This window comes from Pongo pygmaeus, chromosome 18, assembly GCF_028885625.2.
Source record: "Pongo pygmaeus isolate AG05252 chromosome 18, NHGRI_mPonPyg2-v2.0_pri, whole genome shotgun sequence".
Taxonomy (NCBI): Eukaryota; Metazoa; Chordata; class Mammalia; order Primates; family Hominidae; genus Pongo; species Pongo pygmaeus.
This window is the reverse complement of record NC_072391.2, coordinates 72,693,540-72,704,074: the sequence shown is the minus strand read 5'-3', so window position 1 is coordinate 72,704,074 and position 10,535 is coordinate 72,693,540. Positions and strand designations below refer to the sequence as shown.

The 10,535-nt window shown below is 52.6% G+C and overlaps 1 protein-coding gene across 5 annotated transcripts; it reads left to right on the top strand.

The window, feature by feature from the left end:
* Positions 1-183: 183 nt before the first annotated feature.
* Positions 184-10,239, top strand: CHST5 (carbohydrate sulfotransferase 5). Of its 5 annotated transcripts, XM_063654553.1 has the most exons (4): positions 184-2,702; positions 4,646-4,743; positions 6,194-6,258; positions 7,494-10,239. In XM_063654553.1, exon 4 carries the CDS (start codon positions 7,510-7,512, stop codon positions 8,680-8,682), a length of 1,173 nt encoding a protein of 390 aa, XP_063510623.1. In that variant the 5' UTR covers positions 184-2,702; positions 4,646-4,743; positions 6,194-6,258; positions 7,494-7,509; the 3' UTR covers positions 8,683-10,239. The 5 variants fall into 5 exon arrangements, with proteins under 5 accessions (XP_063510623.1, XP_063510621.1, XP_063510619.1 ...); XM_063654551.1 differs by having other exon boundaries at positions 4,646-6,258; XM_063654549.1 differs by having other exon boundaries at positions 4,634-6,258.
* The last annotated feature ends 296 nt before the right edge of the window (positions 10,240-10,535 follow it).

Sequence of the window (10,535 nt, the reverse complement as noted above, 5' to 3'; positions counted from 1 at the left end):
GATAGTTTCTGACTCTGAATCACAGCATAGCTGCAAGAAGTAAATAAGCAAGAGGCCAGGAGCGGTGGCTCACGCCTGTAATCCCAGCACTTTGGGAGGCCGAGGTGGGTAAATCACAAGGTCAGGAGATCGAGACCATCCTGGCCAACATGGTGAAACCCCATCTCTACTAAAAATACAAAAATTGGCTGGGTGTGGTGACACATGCCTGTCATCCCAACTATTTAGTAGGCTGAGGCAGGAGAATCGCTTGAACCCTGGAGGCAGAGGTTGCAGTGAGCCGAGATTGCGCCACTGCACTCCAGCCTGGCAACAGAGCTAGACTCCATCTCAAAAAAAAAAAAAAAAGAAGAAATACAGAGGATTTTATTAACTCAGCTCCGACCCATAGCTAAGTTAGGGTTTGATGTTATTACTGAATATTTGGAGGCAGAAAGACTCCTGATTTTGCCAAATGATTAGTACAGTTTCGGCTTAAGTCAGATGAGACCCCCCCAATATTCCATCATGTAAGGCTAATAAAGCAATTATTTCTTTCTTTTTTTTTCCTTCCAACTTTTATTGTAGACTCATGGGATACATGTATGGGTTTCGTATATAGCTAAATTGTACATCCTGGGGATTTGGTGTACAGATTATTTCACCCACGTAATAAGCGTAGTACCCAGTAGGTGGTTTTTCTTTCCTTTTTCTTTTTTTTTTTTTTTTTTTTTTTTTGAGACAGAGTCTTACTCTGTTACTCAGGCTGGAGTGCAGTAGCATGATCTCAGCTCATTGCAGCCTCTACCTCCCAGGTTCAAGTGATTCTCCTGCCTTACCCTCCCGAGTAGCTGGGATTACGGGTGCCCACCACCATGCCCGGCTAATTTTTGTGTTTTTAGTAGAGACAGGGCTTCACCCTGGTGGTCAGGCTGGTCTCGAACTCCTGACCTCAAGTGATCCATCTGCTTTGGACTCCCAAAGTGCTGGGATCACAGCAGTTTGATCACAGAAGTTATTATGGTTGGCATTCTGGCACACATCTTTCTAATCTTTTTTGTTGTAACCTTTTTAGTACCATAAATAACACTTTTACAAACCTTGTGTAGAAATCCTTGTTGCTGGTCTATTTCCTTAAGATACATTCAAAAAACTTATGACCATTGTTAAGGATCTTAATTCATTGCCAAACCACAGCCAGGAAAGACTGTGCTAATTTCTACTCCCAGCAGCAGGGACTTCTCGTTTCAGATACCACCATGGATTAAAGGACCTCCCAATGCTCTATCCTTTTCAGATTACTGGACTCTGCCCATTTGTTTGTTTGTTTTTGAGATGGAGTCTCGCTTTGTCGCCCAGTCTGGAGTGCAATGGCCCCATCTCCGCTCATGCAGCCTCCACCTCTGGGGTTCAAGCTATTCTCCTGTCTCAGCCTACCTAGTAGCTGGGATTACAGGCATGTGCTACCATGCATGGCTAAATTTTGTATTTTTAGTAGAGATGGGGTTTCGCCACGTTGACCAGGCTGGTCTTGAACTCCTGACCTCAAGTGATCTGCCTGCCTTGCCTCCCAAAGTGCCGGGATTACAGTCGTGTACCACCAGGCCAGGCTGACCTGTTATTTGTAAGGGATGGGTGGGGAGCTTTTATATACTGAAACATATCCTGTGTTCATTGGAACCTGTTATCAAGCCTGCGCCTCTGGGCGGAGGCTAGGGCAGGGAGGGCACAGCTCCTAAGGCCACCTGGTCTTTCAACTCCTCCCAGCTGGGACACTGCACCGGGAGGCTGCACGGATTCCTGTGTTATCAAGGTGCCTGGGTCTTGGCTTAGGGCTGAGGTTGGGGCCTTGGGAAGGGTTTGGATTCCAAGTCCCTTGGCTGCAAGGATGCCCCCGAGAGCGAGGAGGGCCAAGATTAAGATTCGACTTCCTTCACTAGGGCGTTTGTCCTCCCGGGAGCTCCCAGGTTCTCTGGCGATTGCGGGTGTGGGGAAGGGTTACAACGTTCATTTGTGGTCAGTTAGATGAGAAGTGATTCTGCCAGCGTCCTTTGACATCCTTGGCTAAAAGGTGCGCCTCTTAGAGCCCCAGCCCACCTGGGCCCTGCTGCCCTGCCCTTGGCCAGCGCCCCTCCCCGAGGCATGGCCCCTTGGTCGGGGTTGGGGAGAGGGAGCTGGGGGCAAAACCTGCTCCTTCCTTCCTTCTCTCATATCCCTGGCTCCCGCCGGCCACCGTGGGACCACATCTGAAAGCGCCTCACCAGGCAGCGCTGAGGATTGCGGGGCAGCGCCGAGGGTTGCCGGCCGGCGCGCGGGGAGTAGAGGGCGCGGGCCGTAGTGCCGGGTTCCAGAGGGAGCTCTGCGCCGGGTCCTTCCCTGTGGTAGCCCCAGGACACCCCCATCCTCAACATCGCATTCTGGGACTCCTGCCCTGTTCCCAGATTCGTTCTACCTCGAGTCTCCAGGAGCTTCCAGTGGCTTGGTCACCCCCGACTCTCGTCCATGCCTCTTAGAGCTCCTTTCCCGGCCTCACCGGGTGTCCCTTAATAGTCTTGGGACCGTAAGGAGCAAGTCAGCCCCTGCGGACCCTCCCAGTGAAGAGAAAGAGCTGGCTGTTTGGTGGAAATTGGAAGAGACGACGTCTGGGAGCTTTTGCTGAGCCCAGGGAGGGAGGCGTCTCTCTCGCTGCCGCTCCAGGTCGGGCAGACACGCCAAGCTTTGAGGTACTTTGGTTCTTCATTCTCCACGGGGGATGTCACCACACTCGGTTGGGCTGGGGGCCGGGCCAGTGGCCCAGCTGTGACGCTCCTCTGTCCTGCACCGGGGACCTGGGTTGGCGAGAAGAGCTGGGGGTGGCTTTTCCATCAGCAACGTGGAAAGCTCATCTCCCCTGCTAGCGCTGGTTTGGAAGTGTCTTGCTGGGGCTTCGGCTGCACGCGGGAATCCTGACTGCACAGGGCAGGGGTCGGGGTGCGGGTTCTTATTCCATACTTGGGTCTCAAAGGGTGTGGCTTTCAAAAGCTCTCCATAAAATTCTTGAGAAAAAATAGCTTGGTGAGTTAATTTGGAACCAGACTCAGGGGAATTGGAGTCGTGCCTCACTGCCTCTAGGGGCTTGATGTTAGGCTTCAGGAAAGGCCCTCTGGTCCCCAGGACAGTACAGGTGCCTATGAAATGTTTTCTTGTTTGTTTTGAGACGGAGTCTCACTCTGTCACCCAGGCTGAAGCGCAGTGGCCCGATCTTGGCTCACTGCAGCCTGTCTCCTGGGCTCAGGTGATTTCCTGCCTCAGCCTCTGGAGTAGGTGGGATTACAGACGCGCGCCATCACACCCAGCTAATTTTTGTATTTTTAGTAGAGACGGTGTTTCACCATGTTGGCCAGGCTGGTCTCCAATTCCTGACCTCAGGTGATCCGCCCCCCTGAGGCTCCCAAAGTGCTGGGATCACAGGCGTGAGCCACGGCACTGGGCCCAAATTTTTGCTTTTGTTTTTGTTTTTGTTTTTCAGATAGGGTCTCACTCTGTCACAGAGCCCGGAGTGTAATTGCGCCATCTCGGCTCACTGTAATCTCCACCTCCTGGGTTCAAGCGATTTTCCTGCCTCAGCCTCCCGAGTAGCTGGGATTACAGGCATGAGCCACTATGCCCAGCTAATTTTAGAGATGGAGTTTCACCATATTGGCCAGGCTGGTCTTGAACTCCTGACCTCAGGTGATCCACCCGTCTTGGCCTCCCAAAACACTGGGATTACAGGCATGAGCCACCGCACCTGGCCTAATTTTTTTTTTTTTTTTTTTTTTTTTTTTTTTTTGAGATGGAGTTTTGCTCTTGTTGCCCAGGCTAGAGTGCAATGGCACGATCTCGGCCACTGCAACCTCTGTCTCCTGGGTTCAAGCTACTCTCCTGCCTCAGCCTCCAAGTAGCTGGGATTACAGGCACCTGCCGCCGTACCTGGCCTAATTTTTGTATTTTTAGTAGAGACAGGTTTTGCCTTGTTGGCCAGGCTGGTCTTGAACTCCTGGCCTCTGGTGACCACCCACCTAGGCCTCCCAAAGTGCTGGGATTACAGGCGTAAGCCACTGTGTCCAACATCTAGCAAATGCAGATGTTGACTTCCTTTCTCTCCCCTTTTACACAGAGGCAAGGCAGTCAAGAATTGCATTTTGGCCGGGTGCTATGGCCCACGCCTGTAATCCCAACACTTTGGGAGGCTGAGGCCTCAATGCCCTCATCTCTACTTTTTGAATTTCGTGTGACCTGTTTGTATTATTTTTCTAAAAGTTAAACATGTAATAAATATGTACCCCCAGAAAAGAATCAGAAAAGGGAAGAATTTAGAGGGGAAGGGGATAGTCCTTCCAGGGTGGAAGAGTTCACTGGACAAAGGCTTAGGAGTGTGACCCACCACAGAGCCCTGCACTGGGAGTCTGGCTCTTGGACTTAAGCCCCTGCCCTGCCTCTTTCTTACTGGGTATTCATGTCTCTGAGCCCCACTGCTTCAATTAAAACAGACAGGGATGGTTATTTCTACCTCCGAGGGACTCGGGAGGATAACATTCAATCACGAAGATGAAAGTACATATCACAGGGCCTGCCTGACTGGTTCTCCCTAACTTTGCACCCTTGGCCAATTGTCCACTGTGCTGAATGTAAGGCTCCTTATCAGAAAGCTCCCAGTGAGTAACTGGTCTTCTGGAGACTCTGTGTGGCGTAGAGTGATTCAACCATCTTCTTAAGAAGACCTCTGGCTTTCCTGGAACACAGGTAACAAACACCTTAGCTTGGGATCAAGATCCTCCCTACCCAGGGAAGGGCTGGGCTGGCCAGGACAACTGTGTTTGGGCCAGAGCAGCAGGATCCTGCACTCTGCAGGGGGCAATCACAGGTGGGAGAGGCCCACAGCCTGGGATCAGAAGTGCCAGGAGCTTAGGAACAGGAGTCCTGGAGTCCCAGCTTTCTTGCTGTCTCTCCAAGCCTTGAGTCCTTCACCAGAAAAATTGACATCATCATGCCCACCTCAGGACCCATTGAGTGAAATCATCCAGTGGACTTGAAGCACCTAGCACTTGTGATCACTGAAGTCAGCAAATATGAGTTCCCTTCCTTTCTGGCACTCTGTTGGCAGGGGAGCCCATCATCCATCAGCCAGCACTGGGAAAAGTACAGTCACACGTGTAGCGGAGGTGGGGGGCTACTCTCCTCATTTTCCAGGTTTTCCAGGAGTGGGTGTAGGGATCCGGAAGGTAGCTCGGGAGTCAGCAGGTGATAGAGGTGTTGGGCATCCTCCGCTCACTCCTGTCCCCACATTGAGGGGAAGGAGCAGAGATGAGATCTGCTCACAAGTTAGACCCTGGCTTCTCTCAGTGGGTGATGTGGACAGGGGAAGGGGGCAGGCAAGGAGCAAAGGATGCAGGAGTAAGGAGAAAACTTCCAGACTCCTCCCTTCCAAAGTCACCCGGCCTTGAGATCATTGCAGATGCAACAGGTGCAAACAGAAGAACACTTTGGGACCTTGGAATGCAGAAGGCCGGCTCAGTGTTCCTTCTACCCTGTGAGACATACGTGACATTCTTAAAATCCGCTAAAGGCTCAGGGTGGTTGGAGGCCAGAAGATGGCCTGGGAGATACAGGGATTGGACGAGTAGGTGGCCTGTGCGTGTCTCCTCTGTGGGGAGACTCCCCAGGTGGAGGGGGTTCTTCCTCTCCAGATGTAGCTCAGCACAGGGACAGTAACAGTAACAGGGGCATGTGTGTAAGGAATGCTTCCCCAGGCCCTCCCCTCATAGGTGTTTGCAGCAGCATCCGTCACAACAGCTCTAAGAGATTAAATGTTGCAAATCCCATGCTACAGAGGTGGAAATTGAGCCTCAGAGAAGTTAAGTCACTTGCCCCAGGTCTCATAGCTCCCCATTGGCAGTGCTGGGATTTGGAGTCAGCTCTCTCGCCTCCATCCAACAGGAGACCCCGCCAGTTCCCAGCCATTTGGAGAAATGCCCTACTCAGACTCATTCAACCTCAGCAAGCCTGGTGGTGCTGTGACATCTGCCTAAGCCCTCATCAAGCCCTTTAGCTCCACAACCCAAAAGGGTCTCTCTACGAGGTATCCTGAAGCAAAAGACAGGCAGGACAGCTCTGCTCCCACCATGGGGAGCTTTCTATGTATGGGGCTGTCTCTCTGTAGGGCTCTGATCTCCTCTCCTTCCTGCTTTGCCAGACGTCGAGACATCTCCCATGGATTTGTGATCAGCGTTGCAGCTCTCCCAGCAGCCCTGGACGGTGGTGAGTCCCCTCAGCTGGCTGGGACAGTACTCTGCTCTCACCTCTCTGCTTCTCTGGCTCCATCCCAGCTCCCCATCAACTGGTCTTGCAAACCCACAGGGCTCTAGGACACCCTCCTTCTGGAGCCCATGCTGCCTACAGCACTACACTCCCCACCAGTGATGACAACAGTTGCTGTTCTTTGTCCACTTTATTTACTTGCTTATTTTTAATGACAAAGTTTTTTGTTGTTGTTGTTTCTTTTTTTTTTTTTTTGAAACGGAGTCTCGCTGTGTCACCCAGGCTGCAGTGCAGTGGCACAATCTCGGCTCACTGCCACCTCTGCCTCCCACGTTCACGCCATTCTCCTGCCTCAGCCTCCTGAGTAGCTGGGACTACAGGTGCCTGCCACCACGCCCGGCTAATTTTTTGTATTTTTAGTAGAGACAGGGTTTCACCGTGTTAGCCAGGATGGTCTCGATCTCCTGACCTCGTGATCCGCCCGCCTCGGCCTCCCAAAGTGCTGGGATTACAGGCGTGAGCCACCGTGCCCAGCCAACAAAAGTTTTATACCTTCCTGTTAAAAAATTTATATAATGCAGAAGTACACCATATAAAAGGTGCAATCCTCAGTTATGGGCATGACTGCATGTTCCCTTCCCCCATCTGCATTATGATAACCCCCAAATCCTCCCAGATCCTGTGAGCCAGGTACCAGAATTATCCCTCTTTTACACACGGGTAAAGTGATCCGTCACAGAGAGATTTAAGTGAACTTCATAAGCAAGACCATAGGCTAGGAAGTGGCAGAGCCAGAATTCAACCTCGGCAAGCCTGGTGGTGCTCTGACATGCACCGAAGCCCCCATCAAGCCCTTTTAGCTCCACAACCTGAAAGGGTCTCTCTAAGAAGTATCCTGAAGCAAAAGACAGGAGTTCTCTTTGAAACATAGTATTTCTCTCTACAGATAGATAGCCTGTAGGTATGTAAGTAGGTGGGTGGGTAGATAGACAGTTTGAGGATATCCCACATTTTTCTGCAACTGGACTTCTGCTCTGAGCGCAGACTACATTCTGGCCTATGTCTTGACTCCATATTCCTGGGAAAGCGCTCGACTGAGACCTTGGGAGTCTTGGGAAGTCCAGTGGGTAGGGTAGCCGCATCCGAGGGCTGATCCCTGAGGGCACTGGGCAGTAATTTGGGCGTGGGATGGGCATGAGGGCCCCGGTCTCTAAAGTTGCCCACTCCACCCGAAGGCCCCCAGCCGCCGGCATGTGGCTGCCACGCTTCTCCAGCAAGACAGTGACGGTGCTCCTCCTGGCACAGACCACCTGCCTCCTGCTCTTCGTCGTCTCCCGGCCAGGGCCCTCATCCCCAGCCGGCGGCGAGGATCGTGTGCACGTGCTGGTGCTGTCCTCGTGGCGCTCGGGCTCATCCTTCGTGGGGCAGCTCTTCAGCCAGCACCCCGACGTCTTCTACCTGATGGAGCCCGCGTGGCATGTGTGGACCACCCTGTCACAGGGCAGTGCCGCAACGCTGCACATGGCCGTGCGCGACCTGATGCGCTCCATCTTTTTGTGCGACATGGACGTGTTTGATGCCTACATGCCGCAGAACCGAAACCTGTCCGCCTTTTTCATGTGGGCAACGAGCCGCGCGCTGTGCTCGCCGCCCGCCTGCAGCGCCTTTCCCCGAGGCACCATCAGCAGGGAGAACGTATGCAAGACACTGTGCACGCGGCAGCCCTTCAGCCTGGCCGGGGAGGCCTGCCGCTCCTACAGCCATGTGGTGCTCAAGGAGGTGCGCTTCTTCAACCTGCAGGTGCTCTACCCGCTGCTCAGCGACCCCGCGCTCAATCTGCGCATCGTGCACCTGGTGCGCGACCCGCGGGCCGTGCTGCGCTCCCGGGAGGCGGCAGGCCCGGCACTGGCACGCGACAACGGCATCGTGCTGGGCACCAACGGCAAGTGGGTGGAGGCCGACCCTCACCTGCGCCTGATTCGCGAGGTGTGCCGCAGCCACGTGCGCATCGCCGAGGCCGCCACACTCAAGCCGCCACCCTTCCTGCGCGGCCGCTACCGCCTGGTGCGCTTCGAGGACCTGGCGCGGGAGCCGCTGGCAGAGATCCGCGCACTCTACGCCTTCACCGGCCTGACCCTCACGCCACAGCTCGAGGCCTGGATCCACAACATCACCCACGGGTCGGGGATCGGCAAGCCAATCGAGGCCTTCCAGACTTCGTCTAGGAGTGCGCGCAACGTCTCCCAGGCCTGGCGCCACGCATTGCCCTTCACTAAGATCCTGCGCGTGCAGGAGGTGTGCGCCGGCGCGCTGCAGCTGCTGGGCTACCGGCCTGTGTACTCTGCGGACCAGCAGCATGACCTCACCCTGGATCTGGTGCTGCCACGAGGCCCAGACCACTTCAGCTGGGCATCGCCTGACTGAGAACTCTGGGCCTTAGAGCAGGCCCCGAATTGTGGTCGCTAGGCCCAGGAGGCGACTGCATGGTGGAGAGGGAGCTGGGGCACATGGGGAAGCAGGTCCCTACTATTAACCAGGAGTTTGGGGTCCTCCCCTGAAGTAGGCAAGAACTGCACGTTTCTTTCTCTCCTGATTCTCGGTTTTCCTTTGAGTCTTCTGGAGCTGCCTTCTCATCAGGTGCACTCTTCATGGAAAGCACCTCTTGCCCCTACCTCTTCGGGGCACAGGGAGTAAGTTCTGCTAAATTAAATTAGATGTGTGCCAGGCCGGGCGCGGTGGCTCATACCTGTAATCCCAGCATTTTGAGAGGCTGAGGCGGGTGGATCACCTGAGGTCAGGAGTTCGAGACCAGCCTGGCCAACATAGTGAAACCCCCTCTCTACTAAAAATGCAAAAATTAGTCGGGCGTGGTGGCACACTCTTGTAATCCCAGCTACTTGGGAGGCTGAGGTGGGAGAATCACTTGGACTCCAGAGGTGGAGGTTGCAGTAAGCTGAGATCATGTCACTGCACCCCAGCTTGGGTGGCAGAGCAAGACTCTATCAAAAAAATAAGTAAATAAATTTGTTCAAAAGTCCTGCAGTCTAGTGAACTGTAACCTCATTTTTTTCTTTTTTTTTTTTTTTTAATTGTGTGATTCCATTTATTTAAAGCAGAAAAACTAGTCTATGGTGATAGAGGTCAGAATAGGGGATACTTTGTAGGGAGGATTTGACTGGGATGTAACCTTATTTAATATGTAAACAAACTACAACTTGACCAGGGAGTATATTCTTGTAAGAAGAAAGGAGTCTCCTCCAATCATAGCAGCCAGCTTTCAGCCAGGGGCAGACTGCAGACTGACCAGATGTGTCCAAATTAGACAATGGTTGAGCTGTAACCAATCAGCCTATATCCAATGCCACTTCCTTTTTCTGTTTATAAACGCTGCTTGCCCACTGTTGCAACCTCTCTAATATAGATCTCTCATTTAATGGGGTGAGTTTGGCCTTTAATCACCATCATCCCCAGAACAAAGACTGACCAACTGGACTCAAATGCTATTGAACTATCTTTATTGCATGGACTTTGAGTTATTTGATTTTGACTAGTTGTTTGTTGAAACTCCTGATAAGGAGTGTACTTCAGTTTCTTGGCATTGTCCACCCATAGCCATCATAATAGTCTCCCTGGTCGGGCACAGTGACTCACGCCTGTAATCCCAGCACTTTGGGAGGCCAAGGCAGGCAGATCGCTTGAGCTCAGAAGTTCGAGACCAGCCTGGCCAACATAGTGAAACCCTGTCTCTATTAAAAATACAAAAAATAGCCGGTGTGGTTATGCATGCCTGTAATCCCAGCTACTCAGGAGGTTGAGGCAGGAGAATTTCTTGAATCCAGGAGGTGGAGGTTGCAGTGAGCCAAGATTGCACCACTGCACTCCAGCCAGGGTGACAGAGCAAGACTCCATCTTAAATAATAATAATAGGCCAGGCACAGTGGCTCAAGCCTGTAATCTCAGCACTTTGGAAGTCCGAGGTGGGTGGATCACTTGAGGTCAGGAGTTCAAGACCAGTCTAGCCAACATGGTGAAACCCTGTCTCTACTAAAATACAAAAATTAGCCAGTGTGGTTGTGCATGTCTCTAATCCCACCTACTCAAGAGGTTGAGGCAGGAGAATCGCTTGAATCCGGGAGATGGAGGTTGCAGTGAGCCAAGATTGCACCACTGCACTCCAGCCTGGGTAACAGAGCGAGACTCCCTGTCAAAAATAATAATAATAAAACAATAATAATAATAGTCTCTCTGATGTGTTGCCTCCCCTGGGAAGTCTTACA